This window comes from Ictidomys tridecemlineatus, chromosome 10 (genome assembly GCF_052094955.1).
Source record: "Ictidomys tridecemlineatus isolate mIctTri1 chromosome 10, mIctTri1.hap1, whole genome shotgun sequence".
Taxonomy (NCBI): Eukaryota; Metazoa; Chordata; class Mammalia; order Rodentia; family Sciuridae; genus Ictidomys; species Ictidomys tridecemlineatus.
Window position 1 is genome coordinate 84,013,874 of NC_135486.1, and position 24,788 is coordinate 84,038,661.

Below are 24,788 nucleotides of genomic sequence, written 5' to 3' on the forward strand. Positions count from 1 at the left end.
AAAGGAATTCATTTGCCCCATCCCATTTTCTAATCTAATTTTAGAAAATCATTTTGACCAGAATATTTAAGTTATAATTTTATTAAGTTATAACTCCTTCACCAGCATCTTATATAACCTTAATACCTTAGGTGCCCTTGTTTCAATTAAAAGTTGTAACATTCATCAGGAGTGAGTGAAGGACTCTCTTCCATTGGAGCCATTAAGAGTCATATGCATTTAAAATGAGCTCTTTGGGGTAATCAACTATGAGGTTTACAACTCAATTTAGTTGAGATAGGAATTCATTTGTAATGGGTCTGCTGGAGTCAGTGATTCATTTCCATAACAGAATATTTAAATATGAGCATATATTAGGTATACATATACAGAAACATACTTAGTGTGGTAAAGCACACAATCAGTAACCACATACAGTGGTTAATCATATTCATTTGCTAAAGCACTCAGAAGCAACTATTTAAGTTTAATTTATTCTAACACTCTGAATAATTACTGATATAATTTGTTTTCTTCTTGTTAATCACTCACATTATTATGTTGTTATTCTCCCACAAAAAAAAAAATAGGAAAGAAAAAATGAGGGAGGGAGAAAACAAATCACAAATTATTTCTGGAGCCCAAGGACCCGAGTGGCAGACCACCAGTCCAACACAGTGGGTAGGTCCATCTCCATCTTATCAATTTGCTTGTGTTGAGGCTCAGGAGATACCACCCCAAAATGCAGCACCATGGAGGTCACTCTGCCCTTCCCTTGCCTTACTGTGGAAGAGTAGATCAAAAAGGAACTTTATGATCCACTTCTCTTGTTATAAGAGCCCCACGTGAAAATAGCACTATCCCACACCTAGAGAAATGGAGTCTCCACAGAGAGGCCAAGAGAATCGAACAAATAGGCCTTGCTATATTCCCTCTAATTTATTATCATTAGATCATACTTTTTTTAATATTTATTTTTTAGTTGTAGTTGGACACAATACCCTTATTTATTTAATTATTTTTATGTGTTGCTGAGGATCGAACCCAAGGACTCACATGTGCTAGGTGAGTGCTCTAACACTGAGCCCCAGCCCCCATACTTTTTTTTTTTAATCCCACCCAACCCAGCTTCTTTGTAATTTTTCATTCTTCATTGAACCTAAACATAAAAATATAGTAAATTTTACCAGGGTCTTTATTTCTAGAGGCCTATGTCAAGGAAAGCTTAATATTTTCTTTTTCTGTTGTTAATCTGTCTCTTGTTATAGGGATACCAACTAGGATCCTTGTGAGGGATAAGGGAAGGTATTATTTTTCTCTCCTACACTTGCCATAATAAGTTAAGAACTGAACTGTAAGTGCTGTAGAGGAGTTCAGTAGAAGACACTAAGAAAAGCAAAGAAAAACACTCTAATGTTTCTGCCAAGAATGTGGGATTAAGAATCTGGGGGTGGGGGGGAATGGTGGAGAGGCAACACTAAGCCTCAGTTACAATAGTTGCTGAAGATTTTTCCTCAAGGAACTGAGGTAACAGCCCAAGCAAAAGCAAGGGGATGTGAAAGTGCTGGATTTGTTTAGAAAACTAATTGGGTACTTTCAGGGGTATAGGATTTTAAGAGAATAACCACTTAATTGGAAAACAGATTAAAGGGATCAATTGTATGAGTTGGCAAAGCCCAAGCATTGATTCAGAAAATAAATAGCTCAGATTGCAAACATTTCAGCCCATTTCTCAGCATTTTTCCCAGATACTCAGAGGTATAAACAGAAAAATCTCTGCAGAGATGTTTGCTTCAATGCTGGCTTTGATAGCAAATGACTCGAAACAAAAGCAAATCCATAAATAAATGGTGAGATAGACTTTGTACACACTTCCCACTTAAAAAAAAAAAAACACTGACAGGTTATAATTTCACCATTAATTTAAATCATCAAAGTTTTAAGAGAAAAATGGCTTCTTACAAATGTATAGCTGTAAATAATTATCATCTTGTGATTCCAAATCATTTTCACTATTCCTACTTTTACTTGCCTATTTTAAACAACCTGATCCTTTTGAGTTGTGACCAAAGGCAATTTCCTTTGGGAACTATGATGTCAGTGAACAATAAGTGAGAAAGAGATTGTTTGGAAGAGATGTTTCAACCATAGATGCAGAAAAAGTAAACACTTCATTTTATAAGATTTTTCAAGGTAATTTGAGAATTTCAATTTCAAACTAAATGAAGCTGTGTTTCCCTTTTAAAGCGATCTTTTAGGAACTTAATTTTTGTTTTACCCAATTATTTTATTCTCTAAAAAAGCAAAATGATTTCTTGCTTTCACAAACCACAACAACTCATAAATATTTCATGATTAAGTGATTATATTTGTACATCTGCAAAATTGAAAGAAGCTTTCTCAGAAAAGATTCAACTAGTATATTTATCTATCTTATTTTATAAAAGAACAGGAAAATAAATATGAATCTAAGAAAGAGGGGAATATACTGAGAAGTAGACAGAAATTAGAAGCTTTACATTCCTAGGACATACTGATATCATCTATAACCCCTATAGCAATTGAAGAATGAAGATGTTATCACAGTATGAACAATAGCTAATTTTGATTCAGCTCTTATTCTATACAAGGCACATGCACTTCTTTTAATCTTGTAAAAATGGTTCTATCTTTACAAGACTGTTGTTATTTATTTGTTGGTTGGTTGGCTGGTACTGGGCATTAAACTCAGGGGTGCATTACCACTGAATTACATTCGCAGTCTTTTTTGAAATTTTTGAGACAGGGTCTTGCCAAGTTGCTTAGGGCCTTGCTAAGTTGCTGAATCTGGCCTTGAACCTGAGATCCTCCTGCCTCAGCCTCCTGAGTCATTGGGATTACAGGTATGTGCTACTTGTCCTTAGAGAATGGAAGTAATTGATTGACAGTCAGATATCTTTTAAGGAAAATATGTAATCTGAGCCAATAATGATTATGCTGATGAGGGTGTAACTGCATTTCTACAATAAAATAAAGAGATAACTGGTCATCCAGAGATGGTGTGAAACAGAGCTAGCCAGCATAACAAGATTGAAGAAAAGTTTAGACAAAGAAGGCTGAGGGCATATCAATTTTATAGAAACTAGGTCAGCTTCTACTTTAGCATTATAAATCTTACCCTTCACTGAATCTTCAAATAGTGTCAGGAAATTGTTTTTGATTTATATCATTGACTAAAATAAAGGGAAAATATGGTATTAATCATTGTGAAAAAATTCACAGAGACATCTTAAGATGATATCTAAAATATGATATGTTTGAATAGGAACTAGCAGAATGTAGACCAACTTGAAATCAATGGGTGGTACTCAGAAAAAGTGGCCCTTTAGATATTAAAACTGAGAAAGCAGGTCTGATGGCATGTGCCGAGAATTCCAGTTACTCAGGAGGCTGAGGCAGGAGGATCACAAGCTCAAGGCCAGACTGGGCAATTTACAGAGACTCTGTCTCAAAATTAAAATTTATATATATATATATATATATATATATATATATATATATACACACACACACACACACACACACACACACACATGACTAGGAATGTAGTTCTACAGCAAAATGCCTGACTAGAATGTGCAGAACCCTGGGTTCAATTGCCAGTCCTGAAAAAAAAAATGATACAAAGAAGACAAAAGCTACATCTTCATAGGAAAACACAAACATGTTGAAAATAGCAGTAGTTAGGGGAAAAAAGAAAATGAAAAATTAAGTTAAAGTACTCACTTGAAAAGCTTAATATAGCAAATGAACAGACCAAGTTAAAACAGAATAGAAAGAATGTATTAACTATTTAATATGAATTCTTCCAATAAAGCCTATTGAGGCAATTGAGAGAATATAAAAATATTAATGCAATTTTCTTACCAAAAACAACAACAACAACAACAACAAAAAAAAAAACAGACTAATCCTTTGTCAGTAGGAAGAATAAATGTCCTGCCAACTGGGGGTGCTTATTTCCTAAGAAACTCAAAGCAATTTGTATTCTGTTATGGTCTTCAATTGACATCAAAAGAACCACACTGAATCTGAATTTCAAGGCTAAAGGGAACACAGAGGTCACAGAGTACAATACCTTTTTCTTTCCAATATTTGGATTGGATTGGATTACACTGTATAAATATATTCAAGCGCTTAGTTACATTCAACTGATGGCTAGACAATGACTAAGGTCACCCTTAAACAATGCAGCCCACTAACTTAAAGTGCCCAAATACTCACCTCGTTCCAAGAAGACTAAACTTAAATGCTTGAAATATTTAAACCTTAGATGGAATATTTGTAGGTAAAATATCATTTCTATTTGTTGTTGATAAAAGAATGATGTAGAACTGCACCTAGCTAGAATCTTCATGCACATTTTCATGCTTTTAAAAAATATGTTTGAAGAAATTCAGTTAAATCCAACATACTATCAGCATTTGTTTTTCCTGCAGAGTACAATAAATGGACTGGAAATTGATACAAAGACAACAAAAGCTGCGTCTTCATAGGCAAACACAAACATGTTGCCATAAGTTAATTCTGAGGAGTACATGTACATTCATTTCTCTCTGTATTTAGTGCCAGTTGGAAATATTTACAAAATGTACATCATGTTAAAGTAATAAATAATACCATGTGTGAAATTCTGTGTATATTGATGAAACGTACGTGTGCATGTATATGTGTGTGAAATCTGGACTACTTCATTAAAAAAAATGCAATGCATTTCCACAATTCTTTATCCATAGAGTTTGTGACCAGGTAGGTTTTGAGATTTGTATAGTTCAGAGCTAGATGTTGATATAACACTGGTAGTGTTTATTACATGATACCCTCGGGAAGATGGAGAACAACATTGTAATCAAACCCCCAATTAAATAAACTGCCCAAAGACCTCACATTGATTTAGGTCAGGTTGGGTTTTGCCTCACAATTTGTTTTTCAAAAACTTATTGCTTTCCAAATTTAATTGTCTAAATTACCAACTAGAGATTGTAGACCTACAAGGGTAAAATTTGATGGTGAAATTTGAGGGAAATTTTTCTTACATATATATTTTTACTTGTTTGTAGTTTCTAAAACAAATATGTGCTGTAGAGAGTCACTTCCTAACAAGATTAGAGGAGGAGGAGGGCAGGCACAGAAGAAAACTCTACCTTCTCTGAAGTTAATTAAACATGTGTGAGGCCCAGTTTGAACTCAGCATCAAAGCAGATTAGAGAGAAAAACCAACACACACCTGGTGTGTTGCTGAGTTACCAGGAGGGAACCCAGAGAGGAGCAGCAGTAAACAGTGCTGAGTCAGAAACCAAACAGCCATCCCATAACAGCATCCCACCAAACCACTGGCCATTTCACCTCCTGGTTAACACATCCTCCCATGATGAGGAATCACCTCAATATGCAAGGTAAAGCAAAACCCAAACTCAAACCCCAAACAAAGAAATATGAAAGAAAGAAAACTACTCTTCAATACTAATAATAATGGATCAATGAGAGCTTCCACAGGTGGAAAGAAATGGCACATAGTTCAATTCATCCAGTTTCCCAAATGACTAGTCCTGGCAAAGGACATTCTGTTTTCTTCTCAATGTGTTGAGCATAAAGTTTGATAGATCTTCTTGGTTTTATTCTAACTAAAAAGAACCGCAGTGAAAACCATTATATAGATAATACAAATATAGGAGGCAAGACGTCCAATTGTTCTGATTTTTCCAAACCTCCCCCATATTATGGAGACAGGTGTGGAGATGAATAAGTGACCGGCCTTTGTATCCAGTGCTTCCCAATAAAAAGCTACCAAAGGTGGTTTTGTCCATTAAATGTGGGAATCAAATCATAAATTGATGTTTGAAGATCAGAGAAAATTTGTATAACTCCTTGGAGTGCAAAAGCCTCTGGTGATTGAGTTTACTAGAATTCTGGCCAGGAGGAGATCTGTTTGTTTTCAAAATGAAGAAGAATATTAACATTAATTAAGTACCTACTGTTCCCAGACAACATACTAGTAATTACCATAGCAACAACAATAGCTGACTTGTGTGAGCTCACTCCATGTCAGTCTCTTCTATACGCTTCTCACACAAAAACCATTCAATCCTACAGAAATTCTATGAAGTAGAGACTGCTCATATGAGCTGATGCTTATTCCATATTCCTCTGATTCCATGGGGAAGAAGTTCCCTGCAGTCACACTGCTATTACTTCTTAGTCTTTCCCAGGGGAGGATCCAGATGTATGTGACTGCTGATGTTTGAAGAACACACTGGGTATGCTGCACTCATCCTCCTCTTCCTTTCAACATCCCCCTTTGGGAGGCAGCCTCTACTCCTCCCCGCTAATGATAAAACTAGAGGGAGAGTCCTATGTTTCTCTAGCAGAGTCTTACTCTCTGGGTAAATCTATTTATTGTCTTGTCAGGGATTATTTTATATATGTGGCTGCTCCAAAATATTTTGTTCTCGGCTTGACTTGTACATGTATCTTAATTAGTTCAGAAATGAGGACCACATGAGGTAGATTATTTATCAGGGACTATAAAACCCCAACACTTGTGTTCCTAGCCTACAGTGATTAAAAAGACAAAGCATTTAAGAAATTTCCCAGTGATCCTACACTGGGGCTTGAATCCCAGTCTCCAAAGTGTATGTGCCATAGATCACATCTTACCTACACTCTCTTTACTACTCAGACTCTCCTGAAGTGTTGCTTTTATCATCACTATGATTCTCAGAGATTAAGAAATAGAGGGCTTGAAGATAATATTTGAACACAGGCTAAAAAGTCGGAGCAAAGACTGGCACATGGATCCCCTCACTCCAAAGGTAGGGTGTTTTCCAGTATGTTCTATCATCTGATCTACGTTCTAAACTGCTCTTTTCAAATATCACCTGCAAGTGATTCATGTCCAGGAGGGCAAAAAATGGAGCATCCATTTATGAAGTTACACTTGCCTTCTTTGATTATCAACCAAGACAATACCATCAGAGATGGAAAAAAATCCTCAATGATAATGGACAGGAGAAAATGAGGTAATAAGATTAAAATGGAAGTACAGCTCAAGTCAGATATTATTTTCCCACTATTTCCTATAATTCACCATCTCCACTTAGGAAAAAAAATCCTTTTAAATTACTCTTTTCTCTGGCACCCTATTTAATGCTTATCTCCATTTTTATTACTGTTCCACACATACGTCTTGAACTCTTAAATCAAAAATAACCTCTATTCATCCCTGATCATGAATGAACTTGCTTTATTAATAGTCAATAAACTCATGGTAAATGTATGTTATCCTATTGTCTGACTGATTAATGTAACTAACTGATTTAGCTGAGCTGTATTAATTTTTTAAGTGCTTACCTGAAAAGGCAGTGTAGATTCTCCAGCTTTTGCACAGAGATCAATTTTTGCTTGACTCCACTGAGATTCAGAGAATCCAACCATTTCACCTTGCTTTTGCAAATCTCCATCCAGGGATGTTCTTGTAAAGACTGAGAGAGATGAATGCTCAGATAAATGATACCGAAACCGTACCTGTTGAAAAATGTTTAGGATGATATAAATATTCCATTTACCTAGCTCTTATAGTTTTCCTATAATTTAAAACAGCCCAAAATGTAATTTTTTCAGTTCTACCTTCCTCCGAGTGTGCAACCCCAGAAAATGTTACTGTTGGTATTTCTCCCTTAAGAATCAAGGCATCTACACTACTATTTTTAACACATTCTGGAGAGGAGTCTATATACCTGCATACTACCGGCACTGGTTTGCAGACATACTTGTAAATGCATGTCCACACAGTCACGGGTAGCACCGCTTTGCTTCCGATGAAGTTTCCCAGGATGCTTCTCTCTTGCCTCTTATAAATTTGGTAATAATGCAAGTCTATTTTAAAATGTTACAAAATCAGGTGTCACCATACATTCTTTTTGCTGTTTGAAACACCAAGAAAAAGTTTCCTTGGAAAATTGCTTCCTAAAGTAATCAATGATGAATGGCTTACTTTCTGCTTAAAACACCAGTCTTTTAGTTTATTTTTTAAAACATCATGTAATTATATGCAGTCATTAAAAATGAAAAAAATTATATTGCTGAAATGGGATGATCTCCACAATAATATTCTTACATGAAAAAAAAATTAATAGATATAGTATAAAAATATATACTTAGAGCTGGGAATGCGGGGTTGGGGCTCAGTGGTAGAACACATACTTGTCCTAGGTTTGATCCCCAGAAAAGAAAGAATAAGAAAGAAACAAAGAAAGATAGATGGACGAGAGAAAAAGATAATATCTACTTAACTATATATCAAAATGTAAAGAGTATTATCTCTAGACCATAAAAATAGTGTTTTTCAACTTTGTCCTTTAATGTTTCATATTATCTGATTTTAAACCAAAATCATGTTTTACCTTAAAATCAGAAAACAGAAATAAACAGGTGTTTAGTATAAAATGTTTTCCTACATTTTAGAGAATTTCAGGATAACACAATATTTAACATAATATTCTAAAACTTTTTTTAGGTCTACTTAAGTAACTATGTAACATTAAAAAAAAAAGAAAATTCTTCCTAAGCAATTGTACTAATTACTTTTCATGAATTTCTTCTCTGTTGTGATACCATCGAGCAACTTGGGAGTTCACAGGATACTGTTTGTCAATATTCAATCCAAGTAAAAAAGCCTTCTTTGTGAAGCCAACAAGCCTTGATCATTTCACTTCTCCCCACCATCCATGATGGCATCATCTAGAGGTTTGATGGCTGAACCACATTCAGAAAGTAGAGAGGATCATGTCTGTTGCTGACAATAGCTTTAATACAGCATTTAGCGCTCATTTATTCCACCAATATTCACTGACCACTTGCTAAGTGCCTGGTAATGTGTCAGGCAAAAATGAATTGCCTTGCTACGTACAGTGGCTTACACCTGTAAACCCAGAGACTTGGGAGGCTGAGACAGGAGGACCATGGGTTTAAAGACAGCCTCAGCAAAAAGTGAGGTGCTAAACAACTCAGTGTAGACCCTGTCTCTAAATAAAATTTAAAAAATAGACCTGGGGATGTGGCTCAAGTGTCAAGTGTCCGCTGTCAAGTGTCTAGTGGTCAAGTGTTCCCGAGTTCAATCCTTGGTACCCCTCACCAAAAAAAGTGAATTGCCTCAATTTCAACTGGATGTTGGATGATTCATTCTAAAGTGTGTCAACAAGACTGCCACGAAACCAAGTTCAGTTACATTGCATCGATTTATTCTTCTTTGTATTGTCACATAGAGTCCAAAGGGTGTTATTTCAATACAAATCGAAATTCAAAGACAAAGCTTCTTAGAAACAGAGTCCTTATCATTGACTTCAAAGTGATTCTTTTTCAGTTTCTTTATATTTTAAATTCTTTTTTTTTTCCCTTTGTTATAGGCTCTTCTCCTATTATATGGACAGATACTACTGTACTAGACAACCCAATTTATTTCACTGTTAGGATCCATTTCTGGGATGAAACTTGACAAATTATTTCAAAATGTTGTTGTTGTGGTTTTCAGTTCAAAATGAAGCATTCTATGCTCCAAGGATTTTTTTTTCAATGTCTACTTAATTGCCAGCACTGAGTCAAAAATTCCTTCTGATTATCTGTGTCAGAGTTTATTACCATGCTCACCTAAATTCAGATCTTGACAAGTAAATTATAAATGTAAAGTCAAATGGAAGTGTTTAATTAAATACCATGGAAAAAAGAGGATGCATGTTCCCCAAATGCAATTAAATTTTAGATCTGTGCTGTAAGTTTCACATGTTTCCAGCTTGTAAATATGCAAAACAGAACTTCAAACATAGTTGTACAAGAGATGTGCAGGCCCCGTCAGAATTTCAAGCTGTCAAACTGTCACTCAGTACCTCACCAGTGTGAAGTTATGTTAATATTGTACTAAGTGTAAATGCCAATGGGATCCACATTCAACAGAAGAAGAGCTTAGAACTTATATTTAATTTACTCTTTTAACAGATTTGCATCATAGAGAGTTAACTTCTTTAGCTTATTAGAGACCAAGAAATCTCCCATAATCTTTTCAAATTTAATAGTGTTAAAGATGAAGTCATTGAACAAAAGTTATTATAGCTGTGATTTCACCTACTTATTCATGAAATGTGCAAACTCTGTTAATCTCAGTCCAATTCATACTCATATTAGTGAAGCAGCCAGAGACCCCCCCTGCAAAAGACCCTCACTATATTTGTAGCATATAAGTTCCTCTTCTTGTCAGAAAGCTATTTACATACCATATCAGCAAAACTTCTGCAGAGGGCTTTGTGGTTTGCAGTTTCTTTTCTTTTTTTCTTTTTTTTTTTTTTTTTTTGGTAAATGACAGCTTTGAAAAAACAAAAAAACTTTTCAAACCTCTTTCTAGTCTTTAAAAACTGGAACAAAAAGCACTTGTCATGTAAACCTTCAAACCCCTCCTCCCAGTGGGTATGAAGTTCAAAGAGTTTCTAGATTTGAGGTCCAGAGTATGTTTAGGAGACATCCCCTCTGGATCCTGCAGCCAAAAATCCTGCTTCCTGAAAATTCCTCTGGTGTCCAGCAACTTCTGTCCTACATTGTTAAGACTCTACTTAAAATCATGGTCATCTTTTAAATATCTCACAAAACCTATTAAAGGAATTTATATTTACTAGGTATCCCATTAATATCTTTTTAAGAAGTAAGAAGAAAGAAATAAGTGGGCTTTTACTATTGGTTCTTAAGTAAATATCTACAGAGAAGAAATCTGCTCAATGTCAGAGAATGCAGAGAGCATCAGGTGTCCTTAGCAAACTTGGGGAGTCTTTTGGAGGAAAGAATAAACAAAAGAAAAGGAGTTCAGTGGGTTAGACAAAGGGAAATGAAAGAAAAAGCAAGGGAATAGAAATAGAAAGACAGTGGAATGAATCTGACATAACTTTCCTATGCACATATATGAATACACCACAGTGAATCTCCACATTGTGTACATCCACAAGACTGGATCCTAATTAGGATAAGATGCTCGTACAAATGTATCAAAAGAGATTCTAGTGTCATGTATAACTTAAAAGAATAAAAAATAAGCAAAAATCATAAGCAACTAAAAAAGAAAAGGGACACTTAAATATAATAAGTATAATGAGAAAGCTATGAAGATAGTAGGACTATTTAAATGTAAATCAATTTAAATTACACAAAATGAAAATTCAGTTTCTCAGTTATATTAATCACATTTTAAGTGCTCAGTAACTATAGGGAGTGGCTATTGACTGCCACATGGAACATAACAGAGGAAGTTTCCCATCATCACAGAACATGGTATTAAACAGAACTATATAGCATGTAAGTTAAAACCAAGCCAACTATTCAGAATGGATTTACTGCTTACCATTTAGAAATGAAAGTTTTTTCAGATTCATCAAAAAGCCACATCAATGTTTATAGTAGCTCAATTCACAATAGCCAAACTAGGGAAGCAATCTAGATGCCCTTCAGAAGATGAATGGATAAAAAAAAAATGTGGTATAATCACATAGTGGAATATTACTTAGCCTTAAAGAATAATGAAATTATGGCATTTTCAAGTAAATGGATGGAGCAGAAGAATATCATGCTAAGTGAAATAAGCCAGTTCCAAAAAACCAAAGGCCAAATGTTTTCTCTGATATGTGAATGCTAATTCACAGTAAGGAGGGTGTGCTAGGCTAGAGAAGAATAGAGGAACTTTGGATTAGGCAAAGGTAAGGAGAGGGGTACAAGGGTAGGAAGAATAGTAGAATGAATCAGACATTATTACCCTATGTGTGTGTGTGTGTGAGACCAGTGTGATTTTACATCATGTACAACCAGAAGAATGAAAAGTTATACTCCATTTACGTATGATGCGCCAAAATGCTTTCTACTATCCTGTGTAACTAATTAGAACAAGTTTTAAAAGGTAGTTAAATAAAATGTTAATGAAAAATATCCAATTTTATCTTAGGTTTTCACTGAAGTTCGAACATTTTATTTGCATGTGACTATTCAAGACCCTGAATCACTGCCTTCAAGGGACTGGCATGTGGTCAAAGACTCCCAACAAAGAGGGTTCTTAAGTTACCAATTAGAAAAACTGAAGCTCAAATTATTTTCATCTCTTTAATTGCATTCTGATTTTATTTGTACACAGAAAGAAAAGTCAAAAATCAAGAAAGAAAGCCAGAAAGAAAAAAATTCATTTTACTCCAGAAGGAGGGGCCATCGGCACAGGTGACTTTACCAGCCACTGAACAGGGTAGTTGCATTGGACTGTGCTATTCTCATCAAGACCACTCTTTGGTCTGAGGACTAGCCCCTCCCACAAAGCAGCTCTGAGGCCGTTTCCTATTTGCTTCTGTGAAAGATGCCTCAGGGTAATATTCAGAAGTTTAAAAAGATTTTTATTCTTATTTCTCTACTTTCTTTTTCATTCCATTTTGATCCTCCTCCCATCAAACCTCGTCTCCTCACATCTAATGCATTTTGCTCATTTTTCCTATGACCTTTGTCCGGTGGCCTCCCCATCTCAGAGCCCCACGGTCACATCGTCATGTCCTCTCTCCATTGTATTCCAAACCCTCAGCAACAGCACCTTCCCTGGTTCACACTGGACTTGTGTCTGGCTTGGTCTGGTTTTTCGCTAGACCTGATCTATCTTTTCATGAATTTTAACAGTTAAGAGGTCTAAAATCACAAGAAGAACAATAAAAAGTTCAAAGAAAACAAAGATTCCTGCTGCTCCTAAAAATTCATCTGGAAATAAGATCATGTTGGAAGGTGGATCAGCATCTCGCAGGAATCTTGGTCTTGGGAAGGCATTTGTGTGTCTAGGTTGTCACTGTAAGCCTGGCATTGAAGACAGGGAGAGCACAGAATAGCTAAGGAAGTAACACAGGACGAACCAGAGGTAGAGATCACATTACTGTCATTCTGAGCATTCAAGAGAAGAATCTTGGAAGAATTATTTTTGGTTTGGGGTTTTTCTTTTAACTTCCTTGAATCTGAACCACTTGAGAATCTCCTTGCATTGGCTACTGGAAAACCTAGACTCTCCTGGTGTATCCTGGTCCCAGTAAACTTTACTCTGAGAACCAACCTACCTCTTGTATCATTTATCTTTGTTCTGATGTCCTAATACACATTTTTTTAAATTTATAACTTTTTTTTTTAATTTGATGTATTAAAATACATTCAAAACAAGTTGAAGAATTAAAAACAAAGGGAAAACAGTAAGCTTATAAACTAACTTTGTAAGCAAAAGCTTCCTATTGTCCATCTTCTTGTATCTAATTACAAAGTCCTGAAAGTAAAATATTATATTTTAGCATAGCAATATAAATATGAAGATTAAAAGAAGAGTGTTATCTACATTCATCCCCCATCTTACTTATATTTTCTAGTCAACTGTAAACAATAACTGTACTTCAACATCAATAGAAATAGTAGCTTCTGGTTCCCACATATTTTCTTTATCCTATTTCCTATTTCAGTGAAAAAAAAAATCCAAGTTTCCACCAGTGGCCAAAGTGACTTTTGAAGCTGTTAAATTATAGTCCACATCTCGAACAGTGATTAGTTTCAGGAAAAATTGTGCATGTTGATGCCATGTGTTGCCATGTGTTGGCTCTATACCAACTATGAGGTAATTCATGCAAAATGACCCTAAAATTGTGTTGCTAGGAAAGGTAGCTCAGAAGAAAACTCATTCTTTTAAAGTCCTTTCAAAAAATATCCCTAACTGTATGAGTCTGATATGATTGCATAGGAGAAAAATCATATAATTTCATAAAATGAAGGCTTTAATCACATCAAAGGGCCTAACTCAGGTTATCTCACTGCTTTATTATTTTATAATGAAGAACATTTGTTCCATGAAAACAACCATTATCAAGAGGTTACAAATTAGAGGCTCTGCTGCATTTGCCAATTACCCCAAAAGGTAAAAATTTGGTTTCCTTATTTTGTAACTTTTATGAAAAGAAAGTGCTACATATCACCATGAACTTATAAAAAAGATCATGATGACAGTTCTTTGAGGCAAAATTAGCTTTGTGTATCTCTAACTATAAGTAGCTTCCCCTAACCAGTGCACTACTACTTCCCAAGTTGGAAAGTCATCCAAGTATGCCTTCACTTTAAAGATTACTAAAATTCAAGCAAATACTGACAAAAGGGATAAACAAATACTTCTGTGGAGGTCTGTGGTAGCTCCTTGATATGTTCTCAGTCTTAAAAAAATAAGGTAAACCATTCAGCCAGGATCCAAAGCCTTTGGAGATTCAAGTATTGGTGCTAAGGTAAACTATTAAGCATCTAAAATGTCCAGAACATTTTCACTGAGCCCCCATGTAAATAGATTCTACACCAAGGCCACACATTTGAGCAAAAATAAAGCAAAGTGTCCTCAAGAGGAAAGGATGACAAATTGAAACCCCATCCCAAAGATAACAAATTAGTGACTATCAGCAAGCATACAGAGATGGGAAATGTAGATCATCTTCAAAAACAAGGACAAAAATTATTATACACATATTTTTTCAGTGATGCTCAATGTTTGTTTCCTAATATAACTAAAGCAGACAGAATTCACACATTTTATTCTCTTGCATTCAATGTGTTTTATACATATAACTCAGTGGATGACCTTGAAGTTAAGTTAGCTTGTAAAGTACTTTTTAAAGTGCTAAGTGCTTCTGGGGTTCTTTTAAAAAATCTTTAGCTTTCTATTACACACGATTTAATTAAAATAAAGTTGGGAAAAGGTAAAGGGTATTTGGATGATGTGAAAATGGAGACAGACAATTGTTTTATTTCTTATTCCCACAAAGAAATGAAGAGAAAGATAAAGGAAAAAAAAAGAAAAGAACAACCTATTAAGAGCTCTGGACACTTCTGTTCAGACTTATACCAAGCTGAACATATAATTAGGTTTATAACTCTCAATGATGTGTAATTTATCATCAGGAATGTCTGAGTCAATGCTGTAACACTACATTTATACTCAATGAGTTCCATGTACTGCAGTATTGATCTCTTCATTATTTTCTGATAATTAAAGACAAATAGATAAACTGAAACTCTAAAACTAAAAGCCATGTTAGAACTCTCAAAAGGTCTGAAAAGAAAGAAGGCTGAATAGAAACATCTGATTTAGGTATAAAGTTTGTGAAAGTAAAGAAGTCATGATCAGTGAATGACTACTATGTGCCAAATACTTTACCAGGGACTTTGATCATATTTTAATCCTTACAACCATATGAAGTAGATAGTCCCATGTTTTTGCTCCTAGTATAGAAAGTGGGCCTCAAAAAGGGTATACAACTTATGTATCATTATTAGTAAGTAGAAAAACTGGGATGTGAATTCAGACTGATTCTAAAGTCCTACTTTCTTCTGTATTGTGCTATTGAAATAAAATATTTTATTGCTTGGTTTGTGATTATCTGGCATGAGAGGACTAACTGAAAAATAAAATTTCAGTCAATGCAATTATCTTTTCTGAGCACATTTATATTTTTGCATTGTTTCACATTATTTTCCACATTCACTTATTTAACTGATTTTTATGTACTTGGTTCATATTGTTGGGCAAAATAGCAAGTAATCTTGGCAATGTGTAAATCCATTGCTTTAGATTCCAGAAAAAAACATGTAAAAAGAATATAAAAATGACCAAAAACTTCTTTAAATAACCCACCACCTCCCATCAAATGGTGCAGGATTATATGCTGCAAATGGTCTTCTGGAAGGGCATAGCATCTTGTGCTGAAATAGCTTATATAATTTTTCTCAATTCATCAGGAAAATGATATTAAAACATGGCAGGCATTTACTAGCAGAGTAACTCAAACCCACTGGTTTACAACCACAGAATGGCCAATGGAAACTCAGAAGAACTGATTACCTGGCATGGAGTAGAGGCAGTGAGCAATTTTGTGAGGATGGGACTTCCAAGCTTGGCCACCCCAGGGGATTGATGTGCCCTCAAATAAATAAATGATCCTGAAAAAACAAATGTAGTCATATGGATATAAGTTCTTTTGTACAAGTAAAACTTCTTTGCTCAAGTTTCTTATCCCTGTACATATTCAACTGTCAGCCAGACAAAGAGAATTACACTTTTACTTATTTACCCTTTAGCTCTGTGGATAGCTGAAAGCATTTTCATATGTGCAACATTAAATATCTAAAATAAAATTCGATTGATTAAAAAGAAGCTCTTGATCCAAATCAGCTAAACAAACATTTTTCTTGCTTTAACTCACATCATAAGAGTTTGAAGTCAAATTAAGTGGAGCTTCTAAGCTTGCAATTAGATATTCAACATGCCCTTATAAAATTCCCACAAGAGTCTTATTTTTAAGTTTCTTCACAGAGTACTGAAGGATCTGAGCCTATGGAATGAGTTTGGTTTCTCCTGGGGCTTACATATTTGACATTGTTGTCTGTGCTGGAGGGGATGAAAGCTTAATTAAAGATCTAATCTGAACATTAACAAAATAACTGCTTTTAGATTTTAACTACAGAGGATGTGCTCATGGCAAATGTGCAGGAGGATAACATCTCTTAGCAGCTCAAAAGATCACACATCCTGAGCTGTTGTCAGGGGTAGCTTCATTGAATATTGAAACCTTACAAGGAAGACTATGCCAAACAACGTCAAGGTCTGATCTTGCCCTTTGATAATCGCAAAAGTGATGGGCAACTTGGAAAGCCCAGTACTTTGAGAAAATATCCCATTCAGACAGTGCTTTTCTTGAACACAGGTCAGTGCTGACTAAACAAAAAGGAAGGATTTCAGAATTAAAATGCACTATTTTATAGATCCCTTCACACATTTAACCAGCCAACCAACTGTAAAAGTATTCACATCTGCCTTGACCTCACTTTTGCAAAGTATATATCCTTTTTAATGCAATGGCTACAACACAAGTTTGGAGAAAGTTAGAAATGAGTCTTTTTAGTACATATAATGCAAAAATAAGAAACAAGCATTACCCTGCAACATAAAGAAATAAATTAAAAGCAACCCGATGAAGTTTTGCTCAGGAATGGCAAGAATAGTTTAATATTTGGAAAATCAATTTTCATTGCAAAATTGTCAGTCTGATGACCATGTGATCACCACAATAGAAGCTGAAAAAAAAAACACTTGAAAATTTTAACATACAGTCTTTAGCTGTTTTAAATGTAGCACACCATGAATGAGGGAAACATCCTTGTCTGATAGAAACAACAAGTTTTCAGCAAACATGGCACTTAAGGTTGAACTATTGACAGCTTTTCCCCTGAGATAGGAACAAGAGAAGTCTAGCAGCCATCACCAGTTCTATTCAGCAATTTCCCAGAGGTCTTATCCAGAAAATGACAGAAAACAGAAAAGAGAAAAACTATGTATACAAATACACACACACATACATGGTTTAAGATGTACAAATAAAATAAAATTGTCTTTGTTAGTAGATAAAACAGTAAATCTGGAAAATAAAAAAAATATACACTCTGAGCTATAACAAACTTATCAAGGCCATTGGATATACAAGGTCAGTATTTTAAAAAATAATCAAATTTGCTATATATCAACAACTTATACATTTTTAAAAAGGGACATTTATAATAGCTGCAAAAACTAGAAAAACATAGCAAAAGATTTTCAAAACTTCTACACTAAAAGCTACAAAATATTATTAGAGATCTCCAGTAATTGAAAACCTGGAAACCTTAAGAAGATTCTTTTTCAGTGAAATATAAATAATGGTTACATGTGAGAAATCACTTTATAACCATAAACTGGAAAATTTTAGGATAATTATAATGTTTCTTACTGATAGGAAAACAGGGAAGAGTGCTCTTATTTTGCTGCTAGAAATGGAAGTATTAAAATTTGGGGAGGGGCTGTGGATATAGCCTAGTTGGTAGAGTGCTTGCCTCAAATACAAAAGGCCCTGGATTCAATCCCCAGCACCACAAAAAAACTGTGGAAAATTTAATGTTTATTATTTAATATTAAATATTAAAATATGTTTTATGGTTTTAAATATTAAAATATTTATGGAAATAAAAAACTTGGGGGTAAGTCAATATTTGTTAAGAGTATACATACATATCTTGCTGTAAAAACACAGAGCCTCATTCCTAGGTACCTACTGCATAAAATTAAAATTGTTCAAAATAGGGATATAGGTACAAGAACAAATTTTGCAGCATTGTCACGATGTCACTGGATGGGAGAATAGCTACATTCATTATGGCATATGCAGATTAAAGAAAGCAAGCAAACAACATGAATTACACTGCTTCTACTTCCAGAAAAGACTAAGTATCATGAACCAGATTGAACCTCTGAGTTAAATTAGGAAAAAAAGTTCAGAAATATATATAAATAATGATTTTCAAGCATAGATTAATAGAGACCATGGAACAGTGATCTCAAAGAAGGGGAAACAAGTGTGCCAAGGCATATAGTTGCAAATAGTTTCCCAGCTCATTGCCTAGATGAGCTGCTTCCAGGGAAGCTCATGCTATGAAGGGAGGGGGACACAAGAGAAGTGTGTGGTCTCTCTGAGTTGAAAAGATAAGGTTGGTGCAGTGGGGAGACCCTAGTAGCTGGACTTCTTAACAGAGTGCTGTTGCCCCTTTCAGGTTCCAGAACTCTCTCATTTCACAGCTGCAAACAGAGCAAGCTCCAGTATCTGCAGAAATCCCCCCAATCAACACCTGAATATTGACCAGTGCTTGGACAAGAGAAAACTACCCGAGGCGGAGGGGAAAACTGCATTTGAAAGAGGCAGGTGGAACATTAACAAAGCATCACTAAGGGCCAGAAACAGTAGGATTCCCACATGAAGCAGAGTGAAAAAATTATGCATGGGTATTGGATAGAGTGCTCAAGCCAAATGAATCAGTATATCCAGACAAAAACACATATGTGAAATCTATAGTGTTTGTACTTATCTTCATCTACACTTGGAACAATCCAAATGCCCTTCCACTGGGAAGTGGATAGATAAACTCTGGTCCATCCACACAACAGTGATTCTACTCAAAGGTAGAAAGGAAGAAATAATCACTGTAATCAACAATGGTTGATGACAAACTCAAGTCAATTATACTAACTGAAAGAAGCCAGATTCAGGAGACTATGTACCATATGGTCCATTTACACGCCCTTCAGGAACAAGTAATCCATCAGTGATAGAAATCTCATCAGCCAGTGTCAATGGCTGGGTGTGGAGAGGTGTTGACCACAAAGTGACAAAATCTGATGGGATGAAACTGTGTTGATTCTTATGATGGATACACAATTGTCTATATTTGTTAACACTCAGTGAACTGTACACTAAAAAGGTTGAATTTCACTATGTTGAATTATTCTTTAACATATAAATGAAAAAAGATAATACTTGATTTGGAGGAGTCATATTTAGAAACAAGATTTAGGGACACTATAATACTATTTTGTAAAGCAATCACAAAAATACTTGTGATTTCAAACATGTACATATATACCTCTTTGCTTGGCTTTTATTTTTTCCATTTCTGGCTACCTTGTTAAACATCCAAATAGGCAACTCATGTAATTCTCTCTTACTTCTATGTATGCTGATGTAATTATACATAGAGGAAAGAAGAATGAAGACTTCATAAAAACTACAACAATAAAACCCAACTCAGACACATCAACCCATTCAGGTTTTGTGTAAAATTTACATTGAAGGTGTATGAAAGATAGAAAATACTAAAGATTAGTTTTAAATGCTGTAATCTATCTATAAACTCAAAGCTCCAAGAATCAAATAGATGAGAGTTCCATTTCTTAGATGTGAGAACTATCAAACTCTACTGAATTCCCCTGAAAATTTCCATTTCACTTCTTCCTTTCTCATTGTGGACCTAGTTTGTTTTCTTTCTCATCTGGGATTTAAAACTACAACTGATTATTGATTTTCTTCAGGTTTAATAATGACAATCTTGGGTAAAGAGGTGATGAGGCTGATTCAGATTACCTATATATAATATACATTATGTGTGTGTATATGTATATATATAACACACACACAAATAATAGATGTATATACTCAGACATGGTGGCACCCATCTATAATCCTAGTGCCCCAGGCAAACTAAGACAGAAGGATTCCAAGTTCAAAGCCAGCCTCAGCAACTTAGTGAGATCCTAAGCATCTCAGAGGGACCCTGTCTCAAAATAAAAAAAAAATAAAAAGGGACTAGGGGTGTAGATCAATGGTTAAGAGCTCTGGGGGTTAATCACCTAATCACTAGTACAAAAAACAAACAGATTTTATATATATATATATATAAATATATATATATATATTTTTATATATATAAATTTTTTGCTAGGCCCTTTCTAAAATGAGAAAGACTGAAATTTGTCCTTCTTACAATAAATGATAACAGCTCCTCCCAATTTTATCAATTACATTAACTTTAAATATTATTTGTATCACAGGAAAAGATAAGTAGGCTTTTCAATATTTAATACAGGGGCCACATTAAATCTTTCTTAACACAATTCATAAATAATACGGTGGCAAGCATCTGAAGGTGAATTATGTTTTCAAATTGTCATACTTAGTGGGATTCCTAGCATTCCTACTGAAATGTACAAAATCTATTCATTTTATTGCACTTTGATTATGTGAAAAATCTTAAAAAGTAAGATTTCCTCTAATTCTTATAATTCTACATGGAAGTATTTTTATTTTTCTTCATTTTTCTAGCTAACAAAAGTGAAGCCCTTAGTGCAGTATTGAGGCCATGACCTAACCCCGCGCAGCCTATGCTCTTCACGACCCTGTAAGGATAAAGGTCCCAACCAACCATGGTGATATAGATTCCCAACTTCCTTTTGGGCATTGCTGCCTCTGCTCAGGCCTTCGTTATCTCACTGATAGTTCTTCACCACATCCATGTCTCTCCTACCCTCTCTTTTTTGTTCTTCTGTTTTGAGAATAAATGTGATTAGTTACATGCTTTACTCCGAGGAATCAGGTCTCTGTTATTCTGCAGGTGAAGTTTCAATTCTTAGATACTCTTCTGTTTCATGATTTATACTCCATGTCCAATCATATACATCTCTGAACCAAAAGTGCTTACCTCTCTCCTGACCACTTTCAGTGTATTTCCTCTAATTAGACCATGTTCCCTGCCATCTCCTCTTAATTCCTTTCATCTGCCTTCCTGGCTGCTTTACATTTCCCATCAGTGCTCAGTTCAGGACTCATCTCCCTCAGTAAACATCTCAAATCCATTTGAATCCCTCTCCAAGCCCTGTAAAGCATTTATCATACTCTAGGGTAACTTCTAACTCATCTGCTTCAACTACCATGGCTTCCACACTCAGGTCTAGTCTGCTGTGTATTCAACGAGGGGGGTTTGAACAAAGAACAAAACATATGAGCTAATGTGTCATATAATTCCAATTATTGATATTCCCCTTTCTCTTAAACTTTAAGCTTAAATCATTCTGCCACAAAATCTTATAGAAAAAATAATGAGACTGGCACAAGAAGCAACAATTAATAATATGCTATTAAACAATAAACTGTGTTTATAGTTGTAACCAATGGATGATTGATTTCCCTCCCTATTTTTTTCCCAACAATCCACAACCCAATATCCAATGACTTTAAGTAAAATAGGGCCAAAAATTATTTTTTGGCTTATTTATTTGAAAGTTTCAAAAGAGAAACAAGTGTGATAATGCTCACTGAGCTTGCAGGAGAATCTATGGTACAGTTCTGTGATTATAAAGTTAATATGACACTATAATATATAAGCAATATATAAGCAATAGTATCTGATGCCATACAAAAGTAAACAAAGGGAAAAAAGAAAAAAAGTCCATTTTCTTTCTTTCTTTTTTTGGAGTTTCACAAACCACTTTTGGAATGCTATATGTAGTTATAGCTCCTTCAATTTCCAGAGGAAATGTGAAAATTATAATGTTGGTTCAAAGTATATATGAGGGAGAAGTTCAATTGTTTGTTATAAAGAAGTCTCAAGTGTGATTAAATTGCATTCAAATATTTTCAGATTTATTTTATAGATAGTGCTAAATCTCTGCTCTGTTCCCAGAGAGAAGATTAGACTATTTTTCTTTTCTGTTTTGCTAAAAAAAAAAAAAAAAAAAAAAAAAAATTGGATTGCTCAAAAAAAGGAAAGCAAGTCTACTGAACAAGATTTCTGAGAAAAAGAGGGAATTATCAGAAAAACTTTTCTCCCTTTTTAAACCTTCAATCCAACCTGTTAAGAAAATAAAACAAAACAAAAATGTTCGTTATTGAAATGAACCACAATATTAAGTTGGGCAGGAGGTCTCAAGACAAGACAAACCAGAGTCACATTTATATAGTTCATAGAGAGAAATGAAAATGCACAATATTGTTATTCTGCAACATGGAAGAACAAAAATTAATTTTTCAAAAGAGAAAGATGTCCTACCATGATTTGTGTTTTCTATGTGATCGGCTTTTGGAAAATGGTGCTCTCCACTGCTCAATCCCTTCACCACCTCCCAGTGGGAATCTTCTGTGAGAAATGGCTCCCAGCCACAGAAACCAGATTCAAAGTTACAGGTGAGACGATTCACTGTTAAGGATGGAAATCGAAACAGGTGAGCAGAAATGAAGTCAGGTTCTACAATGGAAGAAGGACTCTAACCTGTAAACTTAGGAGGGGGGTATAATCATTCTACTTTGTAGTAAGTGTTTCTGATTATCAGAAAAGCTTTCCTTTTCCCAATCTCCCACATTTCACATGTTCTGTGTGAAGCATGGCTCTTCTACATGCTTCTGTCGACAGGTCTGGCACATTTCATCCTAATTGGCCGTGTCCATTATATTTAATGACACCCGGTGAAACTCTAAAGGTTTTCACGGAGTTACTAATTCACCTGCCAAGAATATATCTCCCAAGATGGTAGTTTTAAAAATCCATTTGAAAGAGGGAAATTAAAATTAATCCTGGACACCTGAGGAACTTGAGGTTGGCATCTCAGTTATTTTCTTCATTATTCCATTTCAACACGTTTTCCAAATTAAATGCCTTGCCATTTTGGAATTGCAGGTAAATTAGATATTCTGAACTTTGCTTTTCTTAATACATTACTAAAAAGTTGGCCAATACTTAAATCACTACATATATCATTAAAGAACTAGTTCTAGGGAAAGTCAGGGTTTAGGGTAAGCTTCATAAACTTCTTTGCCAGCTTTAACACCAAATTTGTGAGGAAAACAGCAGGTTTCAGAGCACTTGGCAATAAACTAGAAATTCCTACAATTTGATGTTTCTGAGAAATTAGCTGTGATTGCTTAAATTTCCTTTCCATAGAATAAGAATCATAGTAATAGCCTATCTTAGATATTAGTTTGGGGGCTAAATTAATACTATTAATTTAAAAACTTATTTCTGAAATTTTCCTTTTATTACACAGAAGTTGTAACAGTGGGGAAAGGAGAAGTAACATAATCATTTGTTAGAAAACAACATAGTTTTGACAAGCTTCCAAAAATCATATTGCCATCATCTTAAATAATAATAGATATTTGCCACTGAGCTTTAAACATGTGTCAGGAATTCTACATATATTAACTATTCATCTCACAAGCCACATGTATGAAAAATACTATTATCCCCAAAAGAGAAAAATGGAACTCAGAATCCTAAGCGACTGGCCTGTGGTATATTTCAGTAAAGGGCACACCTAGACCTTGAACCTGAGAGCCTCTGACACCAAAGCTTAAACTATGAAGCAACCCAGGCCTCCTAATTAAAAAGACTCATTGCCATGTGCTTACTTCTGACCATTATTTTCAATCATGTGCCCCATTTGGCTGACGTATTGAATAAGCTCATCACATTTTAATACTCAAAGGATCTTTAAATCTCTGTAAACCAGAGTGCCTGGTTTTAGTCACCTGGTATATTTTGTCACTAACTTATCAACTATAGATCTACAGAGTCACAGAAATCAGAAACACAAACATAAGAACTAGTACCTTAGAGAAGCACCAACTGGGGCACCGGCATAGCTGCCTGGGGTGGTAGCAAGGGGAAGGGGCAGCACAAAGAAAGAATATGGGGTGGGGAGTACTTTGAAGAAGAACTAATCCCAGTCTTTCTCAAATTATTCCATGAAATGAACATTCCCAAGTATATCCTATGAAGCCAGTATAACCCTGATAACAAAATCAGACAAAGACATGTAGGAAAGAAAACTACAGACAAATCTTTCTAATGAACATAGATTCAAAATCCTTAATACAATATTAGCAAACCACATTTAAAAATATATTAAAAAGATAATACATCATGATCAAGTGAGGTTCATCTCAAGGATGCAAGGTTGTTTAACATACATAAATCGATAAATGTATTTCACCACAGAAATAGAATTAAGAACAAGAATCACATGATCATCTTAATAGAGGCAGAAAAGTCTTTGATAAAATAAAATAAACATTCATGTTAAAAACACTGGAGAAACTAGGGATAGTAGAAATTTACCTCAAGATTATAGAGGCTATATATGGCAAACCTAAAAGAACGAACAAGGCTCGTCATCGGAGAAAATGCCCGTTTATTGAGGAACTGCTTTGCATATTTATAGAGCCGGGGTGGTTTTACAGTTATGACAGTTTAACGGTTGAAGGGTTTGACAGTTGGCACATGCTTTCTGATTGTTAGGTAAGGATCGTGTGAGTCACCAGGGCTAGTCTGATTGGTGGGTAAGGATCATG

At 34.9% G+C, this 24,788-nt stretch overlaps 1 protein-coding gene across 1 annotated transcript in view; it reads right to left on the reverse strand.

The window, feature by feature from the left end:
* The window catches only part of Malrd1 (MAM and LDL receptor class A domain containing 1), a 610,752-nt gene that overhangs the window by 529,324 nt on the left and 56,640 nt on the right, over positions 1 to 24,788 (reverse strand). Inside the window, exons 11-13 of the mRNA XM_078024684.1 lie at positions 22,492 to 22,638; positions 15,929 to 16,026; positions 7,369 to 7,542 (exon numbers count right to left, since the gene is read on the reverse strand). Of these exons, the coding sequence (XP_077880810.1) occupies positions 7,369 to 7,542; positions 15,929 to 16,026; positions 22,492 to 22,638 (419 nt within the window). The remainder of the gene's footprint in view (positions 1 to 7,368; positions 7,543 to 15,928; positions 16,027 to 22,491; positions 22,639 to 24,788) is intronic.